Below are 22,265 nucleotides of genomic sequence, written 5' to 3' on the forward strand. Positions count from 1 at the left end.
CCCCGTGGCCGCAGCGAAAGACGCCCGGGTTTCCATGGATGGATAGACGCACTGGGCAGGCCTTCGTGAGTGGGACCTGACCTCTAGCCTCCCGGACCGAGGCGTATGTCTCCTTCCTTTCACTTGTAAAGGTTGTAATTTTTTTTAAGGTTTTTAATTATTTTTACATTTATTTGTATGACGATTTTATGTGTTCCCCACTCCTTTGCCCGAGAGGGCAGTGACCTTTTGTCTTGGTCACTCCTGTACCCTCAGTGCCTTGGCTGGCATAAATGCTTGTTGAGTGATTGGAACGGTGTCTCTCCTGTGTGGAACTGTATATTAAGCTCTTTGTATCCCTAACACTCCTCACCTCACACGAGTTTATTGAAGCTGGGGCGTCAGCACCCTCCACCAGACAGCTGGCTTCTGCTGCTTCTCCCAGCATTAGCCAGCTTTTCCTCTTCCCTCCACATCAGCATGACTGAGAGTGACCCTGGGCCCCAGGGCCAGCTTGCAGTACCCAGGGGACAGGAAATCAGCTGGAGCCTGTACAGAAGTACCTTTAACCTCCCAGCACACTACTGTTTCCACACCCAGCCATCTTCAGACGGGTGAACCTGTTCAGGGCCAGGGTAGGGTCTCCGCGCTCACTGTTCATCTTTGGGTCAAGGAAGCAGGAATGATGGGGCAAAGGAGTGCGGGGGAGGCAACCGATGCATCCTAAGTACCTCTTGCATCAGAATGCCTCGAAAGGGAGAAGAGTTGACATGGGTCTAAGAAATGGAGTTCTCCCACAAGAGACTCCAAAAAGGAGTCTTCTGTTTCCAATAACTCAGTGGATCACCTTCTACTGAGTGATTAATGCCTCTCCATCTTACAACCTCATTTTGTCGGCCACCTCCACAAATGTCTTAAGGCAATCCTTGGTGCCATTCCCAAAATTTGGGGGTCTGGGGTTGGACTCAACAACGATTGCAACCAGAAGTCACAGCATTTATTCTACACCCAGGGAGCCACAGGCTGTCACGCCGTGGCACCTATGGAGGGGAAGAGGGGGCTAGAGAGCACATGTATCATCAAGTATTGCACATGGTCCTTTTATTCTCTGCAACAAAAATGCTTTCTTTCCTGCAGACCCAAAGCCTCAGGTCTGCAGAGATCTATAGACACGAGCATGATGATGATAAATAGCAATCCTGGGTTAGTGGTTCTAGACAGATGGCACTGAAGTGTAGGGCTCCAGGCAGAAATGTAACGTGGGCACTGAGTCACAAGCTGGCACCCAAGTGAGTCCGGTTACTAGTAGGTTAGGAGGACAGATGGGGGCTATTTAAAGGTCCCAAGATTCAAATGTCCTTGTGGTAGATGGAGAGCTCTTGGCTGGACGGATGCATCTGGGTATGGGGGAGATGCTCCCCAGTGGAAGCCACCCCTCCCCTCAATTCTTCACATCTCCCAGGCGGAGCTGGGCAAAGGAGGTGGCCAGCTGCAGTGCCTCTTGCAGGCAGCTCACGTTCTTGCCTGTGGCCTGAGCGGACACATCTTTGCCACCACCTTTGCCATCCATCAGACCTGACACCTGCTGTACCCACTCACTGGCTTTCAGGCCCCGGTTGGCTGCATTCTGGAAAACAGAAGGTGAAGTGGGAGTCAGGACAGAGGATGAGACTGAGGGAGGCATAGAGAGCCAAGGGAACGAAAAAGGATGGGGGAACCACCGACACCCACTCTTGTTCTGGGTGATGCTGCTGGAGGCTGAGGCAGACCCTACAGCTGGTACTACAGCCAGGACAAGACATACCAGTGGCAAAGCCAGGTATCAGCCAGCACTTAAACACATCCACCAAGGAGAGGGCCTGAGGGTAAGAGGTGCTGGAGGTGACCAACAGGTGAGTAGACGAGCCATTTCTAATGGGTTGCACAAACACACATGGCGGTTGCGCCAACAAACGTTAAGAATCAAGCTCCCTCAGAAAAGCGAGACACCGCACTACTTTCCACTGGCACAGGGCTGCAGGATATTCTGACCTGGGAGACTTGACACAAGCACGTGATCTTGCCAGCCTCATTGTCCACTGTGAAGAGCATGGCAGATGTCTGAGGGGAATGTGTCTTGAAGAGCTTCAAGGCTTCGTTCAGGGCCTATGGGAGAACCAGGTGTCAGGCATGATCCTAGGGAAGGGGGCCATGCTCTCCACGAGTGTGAGTTTGCAGAGCTCAGTTCTCACCACCCCCAGCAGGAGCCCCTCCCAATAGCAGGAGCTGGTCCTAGGAGCCTGCACAGAGAAAGACTCAAGCACAAGGCCTGGCCCACACTCTGACTCTGAGGTTTGCCTTCTGCCTCCAGGAGCCGTAGACCTCCAGCCACCAGATCTCTCCATGGCTCAGCCTAACCTCAGTCCCAGAGAGTGGGCCCTCAGGCGACCACTCCACTCAGAGCCACCAGGCACACGCTTCAGACACCAGGAGGAATCTGATGCGCAGCAGACAGGCACAGAGCAGCGCCTGGAGCCCCAGCCCCTGGATTGCCTTGGCTGAGGCGCCGCTCTCCATCTCCAGGATGACGAGGGGTTGGTTAGGGTTGCTGTCGATGAGCTGCTTTGTCTTCTCCAACACCTGCAAGGAAGGAAGTCCAGGAGAGGGGCCTCAGGTCAAAGGCCCAGAATGAAACAGGCAGCATCTGCACAGCCTCTGCTGGGAAAATCTCTTGGTTCCCGCCCAGCCACCAGCACTGCCAGAACTCACTCGCTTCTGGACATCGGCTTTGCTAGCCCGGTCTAGGTCATCCATGATCTTCTTCAGGGATTTGAGATTCTCCCGGAATTCATCCTTCTGCCACTGGGGGATGACTGCGGAGGCCAGGGCCTGGAACCAGAACCAGACCATTTAGGTCAGAATCACAAGGAGCTAGGATATGAGGCTCCAGCCTACCCCACCCTTCTGGCTTTGAACACTAAAGTCCTCCCAGACTAGTGTCCAGAAGGAGAGAGAACAAAACAAAAAGGTATCCACTGGCTTTGAGCCCAGTCACTTTACAAGTAACTACAGCAGCTATTACTAGCTGGGCTGGAGAGAAAGGGGCAGAATAACGAGCTGGGATCCCTGTAAGGCCTGGCCTCGACCAGGCAGTGAACACACAGCCTGTAAAGGCCATACAAGAAGCCCCGACTAAACAAATACCAGGAGGCCTGGAAAATGTGGCACCCATGGTACTTCCCCCAACTCCTTCAACACCAATGCCCACTCATGCTGGGAATGGACTCCCCTGCCACTGGCAATGGGGGCAGTAGGCAGGTTCCAGGGGTCCGCAGGCCGGGACCTGCGGAGTTCCCTTCGCAAAGCTGAATGACCACACAAGTCAGTCCAAAGGCCCACTGCACTGAGAAACAGGACTTGAGGGTTCTTCGAGAACAGGGAGTGTCTGATTCATCAGGCCTAGGACCCAGCAACGAGCAGGCCCTGAGGAGGGAAGGCGGCCAGCCACTCCTACCTCACCGAGGTCAGCGATCTCCCTCTGCACGTCCTTGTTTGGCACAGTCTGGGCCTTCACTTTGGCCTCCATGACAGAGAGAGATTTCTTCAAGCTTTCTGCTTTCCTGAGGGCCTGGGAGGGGAACAGTTAGAGTTGCAACTTTCAGCTTCAGTAGTCTGTCTTTAAACGACTGTGGCAGACACTGACGGCAGGCTACGGAACAACACATCCCTAGGACACCAGCAGTTTCTTTTCCGTCAGGGAGTAAGTGTTCACAGCCTCACGCCCAAAAGGAGCACCCTCCTCACGCCTGGCCGGTAGGAAGGCTGCACTAACTCGGCTTCAAGGGGTAACCAAGAACTCAAGAGTCAGGAGCCCTTCTCGCCCCATGAAATGGTCACCTCTCAGGCTTCAGCACACGTCAGACACAAGCTACAGTCCCCACCCCGAGAGCAGCTGTCCCCATACTCCATGCATTTCAAACTAGGCACATACCCCCAGACAGATGTGGGTAAGTGCTGGGGGCGCTAGAAGCCACAGCGAAACTATGGCTTGTCCTCCTAGACACAGCTATGTTACCAGGTAGAAAGCAAGATTTACATATACTTTTTAAGATTAAACATAAGATAGCTATGAAATCTTGCACACTAGTGGCCTTCTTCTGCCAGGCAGGATAACTAGAGGACATCTGGGGATAGCCCTGTACTTCCGCTTCTGACTACAGCAGTCACACAACCATCTGCACTATGGATTCGCAGACCAGGCTCCTCTTGTCTTGTTCAAATAAGTCACAGACCAGCCTGATCTGCTCACCTTCTGGGCTTCGGCACCTGTGACAGCCACAATCCTGCGGATGCCCTTGGCAATAGCTTCTTCACTCACAATCACAAAAGCTCCCGCGTGACTTGAATTCTGCAGGTGCCTGATGGCAGAACACAAAATCTGTGATGAGGAAGCACAGTTGCCCTGGTTCCCACTGCACCCAGGGAGCCTTTGGCTCTACAGCCCTCAGCTGTCCAAGGTAAGATGCTCCAAAGGAAGCTCACTCAGGGTGACAGTGGGAAAGGCCCTTCATGTTTAAGGGAGTTTCAGAATCCAGCTCTGGCCAGGAAAGGGAAGACAAGGCCTGGGGCTGAGAGCACTGTGACACTGAGCGAGACACTACACCTTTCTCATGTGTAGGACGGAGGTAATGCTCTCTCACAGGGCTATTGAGATCGAATGAAAGTGCTCTATAGCTCTATGGAATGAAAGTGCTCTAATGCCCAGTACAATACTACTGCTGGTGGGCTCTACATTCATTCATGTTTTTGGTTCTCTGTGGTGGGACATAAGCTATATTCTTCTATCCCAGCTCACTGGCTGAGGATATTGGCAATTACCTTTGAAATCTTACCACAACCCCTTAAACAAATAGGTTTTATTCCCAGTTGCTCAGAGAACCTCAGAAGCTCATTAACTCAGTTATTCTGTGAGGGTGGCATAAAGTCATTGAAAGCTGTTTTCCTGTGCTCTAAAGAGTGCTGTGCAGAGTGAAGGCAGAAGTGGGACTCATTTGAAGGCCCGATTCAGCTGGGCAGAGGGAGGCCTGGTACCCGGTCCCTCGGATCCCTACCCCACCCTCCCCACACTCATCTGTCTGCCTGAGGCCTGCAGGAGGCCCTGGAATGGGCTCTATCATTGCCTTAAGAATGTTTTCACCAGGCTTCCACCGGAAGCAAGGATTTGCCAGGCCACCATGACCATCCCAAAAAGACCCCATGGAGGTTTCAAGTGCTATGGAGGAATCCAAGTTGGCTGAAATAAGTGGCTGTCCCGAACCAAACCGAGCTGGGCCTACTGTGGGGCCCAACTCAAGGGCTCTGACACAATGGAGTTAATTCCCCAGATGCTGTTCAAGCTGGCAAAGGGAGCTAAATGAGGTCCCAGGAATGAAAAGGGGCTACAGCCAGATCAGGAGCTTGGTGAATACTCCATGGTCTTGCTGAATCCTAAATTCCCAGGCTAAGAATCCTGATTCTTGTTGGGCTCAGCCCAGGGAACAAGAAAGATTATGTGGTAAGTGCTGCCTTCTCCTAGAAAGAACATTTTGTCACAAACCAGGGAATGTTAACATCAGACTCGAACACCAGAAGGCCAAGGTTCTTGGGAATGCTATGTGCCAACTGCACTTCTGAGAACTTCGTTTCAACCTTAGATAAATGAGAGTTGGTCTAGTACGCACACCCTCTAAGGGTAATACTGGTGCCCCCTTGACTGCTCCCCCCGAGATACTCACGTTCCCCCACAGAACTCAACAGAAGTGAGGGAGCCAGCAGGGCCAGAGGGGTCGTCCAGCAGCTCAGACACTGGGACCCCAATGGAGACGACTCGCACAGGGTCAGGATAGGTTTCATCAAACACAGCCCGCAGGCCCTGGATGGCTTTAGCTGCTGCCAGGGGACAATCCTGGGTATAGACGGGCTGCGAGGGAAGAAGACAAGGAAAAAAGCTGGGGAAAGGTCTCTGGAGGTGCAGCAGGAAGCACCAGGGAGGGTATGGTCTTGCAGGCAGGACTCTGCGTTTCTAATCCCAGCTCTGCCTGTCACGTGCCCTGAACCTCCTGAAAGAAGGCACCAAAATAGGAATTCCCAACAAAAATTTTGTTAAACTGTGAATTAAATCTTATGCGAATGCATCGTATGTAAAACAGACATAATTAAAGAGCTCTGGTTGTCCTAAGCAGGGGGTGGAGCAAAGACTGCTCTCCTCCTCCTCCCCAGAGGCCCTAAGGCCCCTCCACTGAACACCATCACGGCCCTACCCAGCACAGTTTGAGAATCACCGCTTTAAGCAAATCCGTGTGCGGGACGGAAGATGGTACGACGGGGTAAGAGCACGTGGGCTGCTGAAGCTCCGTGGATAGAGCGTGATGGCGCAAGGAGTGAGGTTTGTGACCCAAGAGCTTACACGTAATCCAACCTACCTTGGCTGCCTCGATCATCTCGTTAGCAATCTCCTCCACCCCCTTGATCTGTTGGGTGGACATGGCTCCCTTGGCAGTGAAGTCAAACCGAAGGCGGTCAGGAGCCACCAGGGAACCTCTCTGGTCGGCTTCCCCAAGCACAGAGCGCAGGGCAAAGTTCAGAATGTGGGTAGCCGTGTGGTTGCTCATGACAGGTCTCCGTCGGGGCTGCAAAGGGCAGAGTCGGCTGGTGGAGAGGTCTGTAAGACTGCTAGTCGTCCCCCAATACCTGCTCTCCCCTTCTTCTCAGGTACTAGAATTTTTAATTGCACACATGGCTTCCTAGAATAAAGACTGTATTTCCCAGCTTCCGTTGGGGCTAAGTATGGCTAAGTGACTAAGTTCTCATCAATGGTTTGTAAGTAGAAGTGACAGATACCCCCAAAAGGGAAAGGACAAGCCCTTCTCTTCCTCTTTCTCCCTGCCTAGAACAGGATTTGGCCAACTATGGCTTATGAGCCAAATCAGGCCTAGCATTCATTTTTATAAGTAGGTTTATTAGGACACAGCCACACCTATGTGTGTACATACTGTCCATGGTGCTTTGGGGCCACAACGGCGGAGTTGAGTAGTTGTGATAAGAGATTGTATGGTCTAAAATTCCAAAAATATTTACTATCTGGCCCTTTACAAAAAAGTGCCAATCCCTGGCCTAGAAAATGGATCTGACAGTTATCTTCTTAGACAACGAAATCAAGGGCAACACCCCAGGAATGATGGCAGAGCCACAAGCAAGGAAAAGCTGGGCCCAATGACATGGGGCAGAGCCTCTGTGTTGACTTGGACTTTTAAGTGAGAAACACATTTCTATCTTGTTTTAAGCTACTGTTATTTTGGAGCTCTGTCACACGCAACAGATCTATTTCTTAATTATATAAGGTCCTTGGCTTCTGAAGAAGTATTTGAGGTGAACCTGGAGAAAGACAATCTATGAAGACAAGCCTAAAGGTTCTCAAAAGAAATCACTGTGGTCTGATATGGGAATGCATACATTTAACTCTCAGTTACATCCCTCATAAAATTTACTCTTGCACTCTACTTACAATAGCCTATTTATTATTTTACTTGGGAGTGACAATGACAATGGACCAATTTAAAGCCAAGGAGGAAATGAATTTTCACAATGTACAGTAAGTATATCAAATCAGTATGATGTACAGTCATGTGCTGCATTACGGACTGCGTACATGGCAGTGGTGATATACCACAGAGCCTAGGTGTGTAGTACGCTATACCATCTAAACCGTGGAAATACACTGTGATGCTCACACAATGAAGAAATAAATCACCTAACAATGCATGTCCCAGAACATAACCCTGTCATTAAGCGGCATGTGACCATACTTGAAATATCATACAATTTTATGTCAATTGTGCCTCAATAAAGCTGAGATTCTTTTTTAAAAAAAAAAAAAAGGTAATTACTAACCAGATCCAGTGCTGACGCGCAAAAAGCAACTCACCTCGTCAATAAACAGCCGGACCTGGTCCCCCACTTTCAAGCTGCCGTATATTGTTCCTATATGCAGCACGTACCCTCCTCGCACCTGAGTGTTCTTCACCGTAAACTCAGTTTTCTAAACGGAGTCGAAGAGATCAATGAACAAATCCACGTATATGTACATACACACACGTACACATAAATTCTCTCTAGATATATGAATAATACACACACACGCACATTCTCTAACACTCTCCTTACTGGTGTGCATGTTTATACATATACACCGTTAATACCATCATATGTCATAAATACACACGTACCATTATGTGTACATTTACCAACATACACACATACCACTTTATGTATGTACACATATATCTAACTAGGGCATCCATCCACAGAGTTGGCAGTGGCAGAGCTAGAGGCTGAGTTTCTGACAAGGATGTCTACCCTTCAGAGAGGTGCCTCTCCTTATTTATGAGGAAAGTATGGAGGAACCGAGGATCAGTCTACGCAGCCTGGCCGCTAGGATCCTGCTACAAGGGGACCTAATGGCCATGACGGCAACACGGTGTAATAAGCAGCTCCCTCAGCTTCAGAAACACTGACCGTGGAACACAGCCCAAAGATCAGCCGTGTCTGCTCCCCAAAGCCTGGAGTGCTGAGACACCCGGAAAAGCTACCTGATTCCACGCCTAGCCCTTTGTCAGACCCCTGCTCTGGCTAAAGGAAGAACTGTCGGCTCACGTCTTCACTGCTGTCATCAACCTTCACCAGGTAGCCTTCATCGTAGATCTGACCCCCTTGCTCAGCATAGAAACAGGTCTTGTCCAGCACCACTCCGCACTCCTGGCCCGTGGACACTTCTTCTATGAAGGTCTTATCCCTGCGCAGAGCCATCACCGTAGCCACTGCACTCTCGAACGCTGCACGGGACGGGGAGAACAGGGTCCATGGCTTCGTCCACACATTCTTAGCTGGCTTCTGTTGGATTCTATTTCTCAAACTCTCTTTCGGGCCTAATTATCTCATTTTATTTTGGAAGCAAATCCACGAGACTCCAAAAAAAGGTTTAACACTCTGGTTTTCCAGCAGAGAATGCAACACTCAGTAGGGTGCCCAAATTGTCTCAGTTTGCTTGGGACACAGGGGTTTCCCGGGATGCAAGGTCAACACTGAGACAGTTACTGGAAAACCGAGCTACTGAGCAGAAACTTGGTGAATCTGATAAGTAGGTCTTTAAGAGTAGCAATAAATTCCCTATTTCAAGCTCAGTTCACCAAGGGTATATACACTCTTTTGTGGGCTGGCTCGGATAGATCGTTATCTCTGGTGAAGCAAAAAGGCAAAAACATGTATTGACTGTTTATTCCTCTTGATTCTTCTTAACTTTAGAATGGTACTATCTATAATACCAAAATTCAACAGCCAGTGTAGATTGGATCAATGTCAATTTCCTGGTTTCCTGTAAGATGTTACAATGAGGGGAAACTGGGTGGAGAGTACAAGGAATCCTCTTGTAAACTTTTTAAAATAAAATAAATAAACTTCCTGTGAATCTCTAATTATTTCAAAATAAAGAGTTGAGAAAATCAATCGCCAAGGGTCTCTATGCGTATAAAATTACACAGCATGACTTAAAGCCCTACAGGAGAGGCTGCCATAGATACCCCTGGAACCTAACCTGGAGGCTCACCTCTTGAAATACCCCCACGTGAAGACAGTCACATACCGTAGCTCCCACTGGAGTCCGAATGGTAGTTATATTTTGGGGAATCATCCGTTGCCTCCAGGCTCTTTTCCCGGAGCTCTTCAATAGCATAAATGTCCAGCATAATGTGGTCTTCCCCGCCAGCTCCCTTGCCCTGTGACTTCAGCTGCCGGTAAAAGAAATAAGCATAGTTACCTTAATGTAGAAGAAAAAGAACTCTGAAGAGCTCAGAACTGCTAAACTATGCCCCATGTGAAACTCTAGAACAGGCTTTTTCAGTCTCAGTACTACTGACATTTGGGGCCAGGTAACTCTTCGTTGTGGGGAGGCTGTCTCGTGTACTGTAGGATGCTGAACAGCATCCCTGGCTGCTACCCACTAGATGCTAGTAGCATCCTGCCCCAGTAGTGAAAACCAAAAATGTTTTCAGACGTTATTGCCAAATGTCCCCTCAAAGGCCAAAATGCCCCCAGTTGGGACCCACAGGTCTAGGGAAAAACAGAATGTCTAAGACTTTAATGGAAGGGTACCTGCTTGCTTTGCAGCCAAGTCCTGCCTTGGTAGGTGCTGGGTTTCCTACTCACGCCCCAAACTGTTTACCTGGGCCATCTTCCTCTCTTCTTCAAAGCCATCCATATCTACCACCAGGCCCTTCTCCTCAGCAATCAGTCCAGTAAGATCCACTGGAAACCCGTAGGTGTCATAAAGGAGCCAAGCAGTGTCCCCTGCACGGCACAGAGGAATTGTGTCAGGTAGCATGGGTGGCCCCCTTCTTTTCCACCCCGAGCCCTTCCCAGGAGGACGCCGACAGTCACGGAAGGCATTAAGGAGACAAGGTAAGTCAGTATTGGTGCTGTGCGCTTGTCAGAATATCCACCAAACATTTTGGAAACGACTTAGAGGAAGCACGAGACGTCTCCTAGAAAAGTTCCGTTTCTTAATTTAAACAAGTGTGTTCAGTTTGTGAAACTTCATCAGGCTTTCCTCTTGTACATTTATTGTGGTAAGAAAAAAAAAACTTTCGGAATTATTTTTCCTTTCTGGTAAAAAACAAAGCGAGTTGCAAAAACCAATATATGCTATATGTTCCCATTTTTGCTTGAAAACACACACATACACACACACACACACACAAAATTTGTATGCAAATAGAGAAAAGTCCTGAATTTATCAAGCTCTCAAGAGCTGTTACCTCTGAGAAATGTTTGGGAAAGAGGACTTTCACTTTTACTTCTGTGCTGTTGTGTGAATACTTTACCATAATAATGTATTTTATAATTTTAATATAAACCTCATTTTACACAAAAAGCAGTTTAACCAAGCTACGCTCAGCCTTTGGAGACATGGGATTCTACAGTCAGTTTGTGAAAACGGGGCTTGCCTCTTCCAGCAAGATGAAACAGCCCGGATGGAGAAAGGAGGAAACTGGTCCTTACCAGGAATGGTCTTGCTATCTCCCAGACTCTGAATTTTCCTGTCCAGGATGCGACGTCCTCTGCTGAGAGTCTTGAGAAACTGTACTTCTTCTTCATTAATAATGTCCTTCACCATATCTGGGTCCTTCTTTAACTCGGGAAATGCATCTCCCTGGCAAAAAAGCAGAGATGTGGGCCCAATAAAGCCAGGGACTAGTCCAGGACCCCTCTAAAAATTCTCATGAACGGTATGCTATCGCCTGCCCTAGCCCTCTAAGGTGTGTGCTTTAGTATAGAAGCAGCGAGCCAGGAGAGAGACTTACCAGGGACTGGACGACAACATCTACTAGCGTAGCAAAGAAACCCTTGCTGGCGTTGAGTTTCTCGTGGGAATATCGAACAGCTCGGCGGAGAATCCGTCTCAGCACATACCTGTAAGAGGCAGAACCCAATCTCCTGCTAAACAACATTTCCTGCTGAGTGTTTTGTAGTTCTTTGGAATTTGACATAAAGCAATGTGGTCAACTTTTTATTTCTTGTTCGGAGACTTTATCCTATGACTGCTTATTTTTGCATTCCCCGAGGTCATTAACATGAACTCCAGCATAAAACTCATTTGTAGGAACATACCTACAAATACACATTGATGATGACCCAGGGTAACACCAGTTTGTTGTCCTGACTGAGAGATGAAGGCAGGAAGTACAGAGCAGATAGTGGACCTGATGCTCACGATCCCAGGCCCTGCCTGTCAATACTGAAGTTGCCCGGGGCTAGTCAATACTTACCCCTACCCTGTCCCCTTACCCTGTCCCTGCCAACAGTCTATCAATCCTTATCATCTTGTACTTAGCAGCAAAGATTAAAATACTGACAACTCTTTAGTATGAGCTAAACTCCCTTCATCCCTAAAAAAATAAAGGTTCCCTCCAACTACCTAGAAGACAGAGAAAAAATAATAAAGTATAGCTTAAAGTCATAGAGTCATAAAGCTCATGGTGTCGTAAAGCTCAACACTGCCCCATGTATAACATACTTACCCCCGCCCTGTATTGTCAGGTCGGCCGCCATCAGCCAGTGCCACAGTGATGGTCCGAGCGTGGTCAGCCAGCACCCGGTAGGCCATGTCGATCCCATCAGCATCTTCAGCACCAACTTTGCCAGTGTATGGTCGAGCCCCTGTGCCCTACAGATAGATTCAGGAGGCGGTTCGTCAGGAAGCAGCCTTTTTGGCGTTGCCTTGCCCTAGGAGATTCCAAAAGGACTGAGGGGGCACTGGGAGAAAGGATGACCCTCTTGCCAGATCTTATAACCCCAAGAAAGGTCAGAGTAGTGAGAGTAAAGAGCCTCCAGCCAGCCCCTTTCACTCAACAAATCACAGTGCCTTGTGCCTAGAGCCTCGTGTTATTGATAACAAAGTTGGCGTATGGTCACATGTGCCCTCAGCTGGCAAAGCATCTGGTTATTCTATCTTTGACAGCACTGCTAAGAGTCCAGCCTGGAACCTCCCACAGAAGTTTGCAATATTTACAAAAGGACTAGTACCTTCTGAATGGCTTCAAAGTAAGGGACAAAAAGGTCAGTGTCATAGTTGGACATCTTATTCTGCAGCACAGAGACCAGTCTCTCCAGGCCCATCCCTGTGTCAATGCTTTTTTTAGGAAGAGGTTTCAGAATTCCATCAGTTTCCCTGCATGATCCAGAGAAAGAGTAAGGTGAAACAAGGACTCAGGCTGCCACCTCTCCCTGCTGGTTAAAACTCATTTCATAGCAGTTTGCAGGCTGTGGCTATTTGCCATTTGCCTCTGCCTGATTTGGTGGAAGGAGGGAGGTGGAAGAGAAAGAGAAGGCGAAGAACTCTGAGATCCATTTAGGAGTGAGGCAAAACTTCAAGGAAAAGAGCTTTAAAACAGCAGTCCAAATTATAGCAAAAGTAACATTACAGGAATAGCCCTCGAGCAGGTATCATGGGGAATAAAACTAGTTTATAAAAGAATAGGCCCAGCCCTGACCCAGAGATCACAGGGAAAACTTGAGACATAAAATTTAAAGAAGGTGCCACAAGATTCCATGATGCCTTTAGTGCATGCTTTATCACTGCTGCACTGTCCCCAGAGACGAGGATGAGAAGACAGCCATGCGATCTGAGCTCCTCTTTCTCCACTCAGCTCGAGGGAAGGTGCTGCTCTTGGCAGGAATGGTTCAGGACCCCAAGGCCACCTGTTATATTGGATGAATACAAGGTTCCAAATCTCCAGCACATTGGGGTCATCCTGGTTGACAAGATGTGCAGCATCCCGACCACCAATCCGGTCATAGTGGATTTCACTGCAGGGACCACACGGGCCCGTGTCACCCATCTCCCAGAAGTTATCCTTCATGTTGCCAGGGAGGATTTTGGTGTCATCCAGTCTGCACACAGCAAAAAAGAAAAGCCCAGTTAGAGACACTGACAAGGATTCAGCTCACACTTGCATCCACCGCAAAAGGAGATCCTTACGAATTCTTAGAACGATGGCCCCACTCTTTGGCAATTACTAATGCTAAGCCTGCATACGAATCCTGCTAAAGAGGCAAAACATAATTCTTCTCAAGAATGATAGCAATAGAATACGAAATATACATACGCTCCAATCATAACTAAATAAAAATATGCAAAGATACAAGTAAAGCCTAGAAACAAAAGTGAAAAAGTTTATGCTGAATAGGACCAAAATTTAAGCAAATACTTTCTTCGCAAATGATCCTTCATTTTAAAAAAATGACTACGTTATATGACAGTATATGTGTTAAAAGAAACTGCTGATTATTTAAAGTCACCTCTCGGTATTGCAATTTAGTCTTTCACCTTAACATGATATCAAAAACAATTTAAAAAGATTAAAACATTGAGTTTTAACAGTTGATTCTGCTGAAAGTTGCTGGATAATAAAACACTCAAAAAAGATCGTGCTTACTTAATAAACAAAGCAGAGACATACGTGAAGCCAAGTAAAACAAGATTCAAAAAGCCAAGATTAGTATTTAAGTTTCACACGTTACCACCCAAAATGTACATGTAGACTATAGAGTCTAAACAGCTAGCGGTTTCAGACCAAGTACAAGAGGAAGCTGGACCGGAATAACACATCTGAAATAAAAGTAAAAACACACAAAAAACAGAAACAGAGAACCGGCACTGCTTAAATGTACTAACAAGCTACACGCTAAAGGATAAGAAAGTAAAAAGAACAAAAAGATGAGACGAGGACACAATGGGCATCTCAGCTGCCCACAGGGCTCAGCACCCCACGGTCAGATTCCTTGCTGCGCCACTTCATGAATTCTATTCAGTTCAAAGCACAGAACACATAGCTCATCTATCATGTTACCTTTTGTGCTACATGATTTTACTTTAGAATTATAGTATAAAAATTTTTCCCTTGTCCTAGACCTGTTTGACACCATTACATTTCCATGAGAAATAAACTGGTTTCATATAAAGAATACCACTCGGTTGAAAAAGACACCACACATACACACCGAAACGCGAAAAAGGCCTGGAAGGTTATATGTATATATGGAGAATTAAACTATCAACAATAGTTAATCTTAGATATCTTCTACTTCCTGTTTTCACATTTCTATATAGCTTGAATTTTTTACAACATATGCATTATAATGCATAATTTCTAAAAATACATAAAAAAGAAAAAAATGACAAAGACTTGTTGGCTTTCAAAAACAAAATGATTACACAATGAATGTACCAAAGGGCAGTAACTTCCAGTCACCCCCACCTCTGTCTCAAAATGCACACCCCAAAATGAGAAATGGCAACGCACTCCAAGACGTAAGAGCCCACTCTGGCACTAAATTTAGAAGTCATTTTATTCCTCCATACTGAGCTGCATCTTACCCCAGGTCTTGCCAGATCTGTTTGCACTCCAAGTCTGGTTCTAAGCCAGCTGCTTCATCCCCACCAAAGTAAGTAACGTAAAGTCTTTCAACAGGAATGCCAAACTCTTGGGTGAGAAGTTCCAGAGCCATCTTACATGCCAATTCCTTCAAAAAGAACAAAAAGAAAGATGTGGAACATGGCTGCAGGTACATCAGATAATCACACACTGGCAGGAAAAGACCACACACAAATGGTTCAGTTTGTGATCTTATTAGCCCAGAATAAAGAAATTGATCAGAGGCAGGCTAGTTTATTCTACTATTTAGTATGGGTATAAAAAGTCCAGATCCTGGGAACGTGGATATAAAATCATTATCTTCAGTTCTATCATTATCATTAGAACTCAGCTGAATTCAGGATCAACTTATGCAAGAAATCTAAATATGAACTGAAATCATCAAATTATAGGTACTGCTTTCAGGAAGTCACAGAATTAATAAATGCCCTTCATTCCTGAATCTCCTAAATGATGATATTTCATACTTTAAAACAAACAAAATTAGACCCCACTTCCCTCAGTGGTAATGACTGTTTTGCTCAAAACCCCAACAGATCTTTGAGCTTACCTTAAAGTAATCTCCAAAAGACCAGGAGCCCAACATCTCAAAGAAGGTGTGATGATAGACATCTTTGCCCACATCGTCCAGGTCATTGTGTTTTCCCCCAGCCCGGATGCATTTCTGGGTATTGGCAGCTCTGCTCAGCTTTGCCATAGGGTGAGATGGGTCAATGGTATTCAAGAAGATGGGTTTGAACTAAAAAAGGGAACATTTCAATTTTTAAAGAGCTGCAGGTACATCAGGTGATCACACACTGGCAGGAAGAGACTGCATACAAACTGTTCGGTTTGTGATTTTATTATCCCAGAATAAAGAAATTGATCAGAGGCAGGTGGCCCTACAAGGCTGCAGCAGAGACAGCCTATCTTGGAGCAGCTTCTCCCTGGTCCTAGTTCTCTAATGGTCCCCACCACTGTCAGTGACATCACCCACACAGGGGAAAGGCCTGCCAGACCTGAGATAATAGCCAGAGGTGGAGGTAGACCTGTTCGACACCATTTGAAACCTGTACTTTCTCGCAAGTTTTTTTAGCAGTTGGAGCTTATAGCATCTTTCTGGAAGAACTAATTCTAAAACTGATGTGCTGACTTGGTAGTAAAAATGATAAGGAAGAAAACATCTGAGACCTATTAAGGGAGGAATATCAGCACACCCTGGTGAATGATTAGATGTGTAGTGAGGTAGTATAATCTTGCTCTGAGGATTGATCAAGTTATACTTTGACCTATCGATGTTCTTTGTGTAACTTTGCCTTATTTTTCCCACTAGGCCTGTCCCATTTGGTAACTGCTAGCCATGTGTGAATATGTAAAATTAAATTAAAATGAAAAATGAAAAATTCTGGTCCTCATTCACATTAGATCAATAATTACCCAAGGCTGATGGCTGCCATAGTGGGCAGCACAAATACAGAACAATTCGTACCACTGCAGAGAGTTCCACTGGACAATCCTGTGCTAGACCATGAATTCCTTAAAACTATCTTACTTATCTCTGTGTATCCAGCACCTAGCATAGTACCTGAAAAGGAGCAGACGCCTCACAAATGCTATTTTTTTTTAAAAAAGCAAACAAAAAAGTCAAAGTATTTCTGATTAAGAGGTAATTTAGCACAAAAGCTAAGCAAATGACTGCCTGGGTTCAAATCCACATTCTAGCATTTATCAGCTATGTGAACTTAGGCAATTTACTTGCACTTTCAGTGGCTCAATAGGATGGTATAAAGTGAGAATTAAATGAGTTAATCTATGTAAAAGCTGTAGAACAGTGCCTGGTACACAGTAAGTGCTACGTGCAGGGTAACTGTCATCGTTATTCAGAGAACATTTATGAACATTGGGCTCCCATGGTTCTTCTGCCAACATAGTCAGCATTTGTGAGAGAAGACAAGCCAGTGCCTAGTTATACCTGAACATAACATTCCCAGCATTCTAGAAAATCCATCACCTTGAAAGAGTCAACCTAAAATTAGTGCCCCCAATTCCAGGTGCATGTAAAAAGACTCATACATATGACTGAAAACATTTTTATAATTCCATAGTTAATGTTACACAAGGGGAAAAATGTTCCCACTGTCTCTAATTTTCCGTGCCAGAAAAAAGACCTGAGAGAAAACATAATGTCAACTTATCCTAGAGTGAGGTGCATCCTAAAGGATGGCGAGTCCACTGGGCTAAGCGGGGCTTGAAGAGAAGAGCTAAAGGAAAACCCTGAGGGTACCATCGAACCCGAAGCCACTTCCAGTACAGAATCAGCCTGAATCAGTACGTCACAGACATACTGAAAACTCCAACTCCTTTGTAAGCCTGTGATTTTCTCCCATTATTTCAAGAGAAAATTCTTTCTCTAACAATAAAACTTTCAAATATCTTTTATAGTTCAACCACCCCAAACACAAATCCTACTAATAAAGTTTCTTCAGCAGTGGATCTAGATTGGCAGTGGTGGCAATAAGCTTCAAGAGAGGTTAAAAAAAAAAAAAAATCAATAAAACTGTGCTTGGCCTAGAGTGGACAAAAGCAAAGCTTTGAAAGAACCCTGAAGAACTGACTAGTTTTATAAAGAAAAAAACAAAGATAATGATGAGCTAAAAGAGAATAGCAATAGTGAAGTTAACAAATCTCTCAGGGCTCAGCAAGATTAACTCAGCTTTGGATTCTAAAAAAACATAGCTTTTTTTGTTAAGAGAAAAAAGGCAAAACTTCTCGAGAGGCATACATGTTTTATCTGTGGATATCAGGGTCTCTCATCACAATTAAAAATAGTAACAGGTCATGTTTGACTACCTACTCAAATAATGTGCAAAACACCTTTAATGCATTACTTTATTTACTCCTTACTGAAACCTAAAGGCAAGCACTATTATTATTCCTCAATACACAGACAAAGAAACAGAGCTTCAACCACACAAAGTCAGTCTTGTAATATCACGAAGTGAATGACAGAGCCAGGATTCTGTCTGACTCCAGGGGCTCTGCTTTTATCACCGCTCTGTTGCCTCTTATGTGGATAAAGAGCTAAGAGAAAGAGAAAAAAAAAACCCTTACCTGGTTCATGCCCGCATTGGCAAAGAGCAAAGTGGGATCATCCAGTGGGATGGTAGCAGACGAGTGAACATAGGTGTGCTCATTTCTCTTGAAGAAATCTATAAATCGCTGCCGGATTTCACTTGCTGTGAGGATTGAGTCCATCTTAAAAGTAACCCCACAGAACTAATCGAAGAAAAAAAATGAAGGAAAATTAGGGGACTTGTAACTAAAAAATAAGTAGACATTACACAAGATTCCTGGTTTCTCGGGCCAAGTCAAAGCAGCACATGGGTACGCAGTTTGATCCTAAAATCTCTATGTTGTAATGTCCAAGGCTAAAATCATCATCGCAGCAAAACATGTGGCACCAGCAGAGAGCAGCCCCATCTGCTCTACCTTCCCATGCCAACCTCAATAGAGTCCATACATCATCACACCAAGTACAGCAGGAAGTGGTTTCTTCATGAATTCGTTCATTCCAAAATATGTATGGAGCACCTATTCTGTGCCAGGCCCTGAGTCAGGAATTAGGAAATGGGAATAAAAATGCTCACAATTTATAGTCCAGCAGAGAAGCCCACTGGAGGCTCAAGAGACCTGAGTTCCAGTCCTAGATCCAATCCTTAAGGGAGTTACTTCACTGCACCAACAAAAGAGGTGCCCACACCAAATGAACTCAGGGCCCTGCCAGCTCTGTGTTAATCTACATGCCCAGAACTGTGAAAAGTCCCATTATCCCCAAAGCCAAGGTCTCTAGGTTTGGCCTGACATCCTGGGGAGGCTGCTGTCAGCAGCAGTGGACTTGCGGATGGGCCTATCTGCACAAGGGACCGCCTGCAAGTAGCAGGAATGTACCTACCTCCACCTAGCCTCAGCACCCCCAGAACCACAACTGGTAAACAGCTGCCTTCCCAGCGATTACTAGGGAGTCAGGATACTATAGCCACACTGAGGAGGTGGAGCTCAGTCAGTGAAAGAGAAAGGGGATCAGACGAGAGGGAAATTAGGAAATCAAACAACTTTATTTCCTAATTTCAAAGCCCTTTCACAGACATTACGATTTCTCTGAGAGGCAGGTTGGGGAGAAGGGACAGGACTTGGTGGAGGGTACCAACCAATGGCATGGTGCTGTACCACCATGCAGCACTGGGTGCCGAGAAAAATGAGAACTTTCTCATTCACAACATTATCTGTCTCTAGAATCCTTAACCCAACTCTAAACCTTAAATAAGTCATTTTGTCGTTTTGTTCTCTTTTTTTCTTAAAAAAGTAATGTCTACTCTGTCTACTCCACCTGGGGGAGTGAGAAGGTTGTGAGGCTCAAAAGCCATTCTATATTAGAAAGCAATTTATAAACCGGAAAGCCCTAAAAACACAGAATGGATACTATTACTTTAAGTCCCTTAGCTCAAAGTTTTCTTCTTTCCTTCTTATGTTAAACAAGGAAAAAAAAAAAAATCTGAACTGTTCTAAATTATAGCAGGCAGAGAGTAAGAGAAAGAGCAGTCAGTTTGTTAATAGCTGGGGGCCAGCTAACAAGACTGCTCACATTCCTGAGCGTATGTTGGAACTCTGAATTAAATTCCAAGAAGATAGTTCTATGATTAGCTCAATGAGAGAACAGCCAGTCAACCACCAAAATCCCAGCAGCCTTGCTTCTTGTTTACTCGTGAACTCTCCGGAATGTTGCCCACCACAAATCCAAAGGGGCAAATACGTGAGGACTCTGCGCCTATCCCAGCCCGGCTTCACCTTCTCCCACTCCCTTTATCTACATCAATTCCTTCAAAACGACTTACATCTTTCTCCCTCACCCCTCCACCACCGCCATGATGGGGGTAGGGGGGACACATTGCCTTTTCCACCTGGCACCACGGCTGGTGGTCCCGCCCCAGGACCTGGTCTTTTTTTCTTGCTAGCAATGGCCCAATAAACCCTTTCTTTTTAAAAGACTTTCCGCTGTGGATGTTAAACTTTTTGCTTGACATAAGGAAAATACAATAAAGAAAGATGTATTCAATGAAGACACTCTGATTCTCAGACTTATGTGTAACCAAAATTTCGACTGATTTATTCACAGTTCAATCAACTCATTATTCAAACGAAAGCCCTTTTGGTAAAAAGATGGTGAAACATCGGCTGATAAAGCCAAAGGGCTGACTAAAATTCCCACCGATGAAGACTTTGTGTCCATGCTAAGGAGTCAGGGCTAGAGTTTTAGAAACTATGTCACATCACGTTCTTCCTCATCCCTTCTCATCATAGCTCTCGATGAATCTCAATAATGAATTTACGTTGTCTACGGCCATGCCACCCTGACCAAGCCCGATCCTGTCTGATCTTGGAAGCCTATGCAGAGTCGGGCCTGGTTAGTACTTGGATGGGAGACCACCTAGGAAGACCAGGTGCTGTAGGTGTAAATAAATAAATAAACAAATAAATAATGAATTTACAGTGGTAATTCTGAGTGGCTCCATTATAGCTGTTTCACAATGGGCACTGCTCCTCCTCTAAATGGGCTGTGTGAGGCACATAAGCAGTTAAATTCCAATACGTGAATTTTCCATTTTTGCTTATTCATTCAACCAACTGAATACATACTATGGTACCAGGAACCTAGGTGAATGAGACTTTTCCTTAATAGGGAGAAAGTCAGATACAGAAATAACTGCAGTATGATGTGTAAGAATCCACGATGTTGACCATAATAAGCCCAATAAAGGCTGGGACTATTAAAAGCTGTCACCACCATCACTCATTCATCTATTCAATATAAATGAACAGGCAGGCTGTATGGGATACAGAGGAGGCACAAAGGAGGGACCTCGGATTCTGCTTCCCAGCAGGAGCTGTAAAGGTCTTGAGTAACTTAAATCACACTGGCCTTTGGGTTTACCTTTCAACACACTTTTCATTTGCCAGGTAAACTGTCTACCCTACTCCCACTCTTGCCCATTTCCTAGTTAATTTCTCATTTTTGATATCTCAATTTCAAAAAGACTTAAGGAAGCCTTTTCCTTCTTGATCGGATTCTATTTTAGTCTCAAAGCCCCAGGTGTCTTCCTTCATAATTTCATGCATTCGATGGCTTGTTTAATGTCCATCTCCCCAGCAGGCTTTAAGTTCCATCCCAGTGGGAATCATGACTCTTTTTTGCTCATCACTATAGGTATATCCTCAGTATCTGGTGCAGGGGTTGCTAACAAAGTATTTCATGATGAGGTATTTATCCTTTCATACACTGAATGAACTTAAAGCACACCAGGAACTGCAGACTGTCTGAAAAAGTAATAGCTGAACATTATGGGGCACGGAAAGTGCTTCCCAGTTGGGCGTGGACCAGTTATTTAGCTAATTTTAAGAATTTGGGGAATCCCATTCTTCTTGATTACCCTCCTCCACCTTCCGCCAGTCCCTAGGAGATTAAAACCAGAGGAGTAAAGCTTCCCAAGGTCTTGGTCCTCAACAAGACCACTCGAAGCTGTTCTACTCCCAACGCTCCGGCTGCCGTGTCGCCAGGCGGCTGCCTCGGCCCCGGCCCCGGCCCCGGCCCCGGCCCCGGCCTCCGCCCCGGCTCGGGCTCCAGCACAGGGTCCGGTTCCAGAGGCCTCGTGAGGCCTGGCCCAAGGACCCGATGTGGCCCCTGTGCTTTCATACCCCGGGCCCAGTCGCTCTTGCAGAGCTGCAGAGCTTTCCGAGATTTTCCTGCTTCTCCCGAACGTCGCCATCCCTCACTCCCCGCTCAGAGCCCACCGCCAGTAGACCGTAGTTACCTGTTCCCGCAGACTCGCAGATGCACCCGCCCGAAGCCAAGACCGGTCTTGACCGGCACCGCCCGGTCCAATCAGAGCGCGCCGATGGAAAGTGCCCCGCCGCGCCTTACCTCTACGAGACATTATTGGTCAACAAACATGCCAATAAACCCGAGCTTCTTAGTCGGTTTCTGGGAAGGCAGCTCTAAATTGGCTGATGCAATGGTAGGGAAAGAAGGGACGGGGTACGTCACATGGCAGGGTAGGATGCGAACTTCTGAAGGCTGACATTTTGGTTTCCATGTGCAAGGTCCTAATAGTTGACATAGTTAATAAGAGGAAACGGTGACATGAATTTGGTAGAGATCACAGCTTTTGGTATACAGTTCTGTTCATTTTAGGTACAAAATGGTATGAAGACCCGAAAGATTCTGATATATTGTGCCAATGGATACAC

The 22,265-nt window shown here is 46.1% G+C and overlaps 1 protein-coding gene and 1 pseudogene across 2 annotated transcripts; one reads left to right on the forward strand and one right to left on the reverse strand.

The window, feature by feature from the left end:
• Nucleotides 1-1,058: 1,058 nt before the first annotated feature.
• Nucleotides 1,059-21,944, reverse strand: AARS1 (alanyl-tRNA synthetase 1). Of its 2 annotated transcripts, none has more exons than XM_039852269.1 (21): nt 21,830-21,944; nt 18,075-18,239; nt 15,535-15,723; nt 14,927-15,072; nt 13,249-13,440; nt 12,574-12,718; nt 12,069-12,214; nt 11,352-11,460; nt 11,050-11,200; nt 10,214-10,338; nt 9,635-9,779; nt 8,650-8,828; nt 7,922-8,035; nt 6,420-6,626; nt 5,733-5,917; nt 4,268-4,376; nt 3,473-3,586; nt 2,728-2,847; nt 2,512-2,598; nt 2,011-2,124; nt 1,059-1,606 (listed from the first exon to the last, which is right to left on the reverse strand). In XM_039852269.1, exons 2-21 carry the CDS (start codon nt 18,216-18,218, stop codon nt 1,421-1,423), a joined length of 2,907 nt encoding a protein of 968 aa, XP_039708203.1. In that variant the 5' UTR covers nt 18,219-18,239; nt 21,830-21,944; the 3' UTR covers nt 1,059-1,420. The 2 variants fall into 2 exon arrangements, with proteins under 2 accessions (XP_039708203.1, XP_039708821.1); XM_039852887.1 differs by lacking the exon at nt 21,830-21,944 and adding an exon at nt 18,494-18,560.
• On the forward strand, nt 20,354-20,473 carry LOC120602710 (uncharacterized; annotated as a pseudogene).
• Nucleotides 21,945-22,265: the final 321 nt, after the last annotated feature.

Source organism: Pteropus medius, unplaced genomic scaffold (genome assembly GCF_902729225.1).
Source record: "Pteropus medius unplaced genomic scaffold, Ma_sr-lr_union100, whole genome shotgun sequence".
Taxonomy (NCBI): Eukaryota; Metazoa; Chordata; class Mammalia; order Chiroptera; family Pteropodidae; genus Pteropus; species Pteropus medius.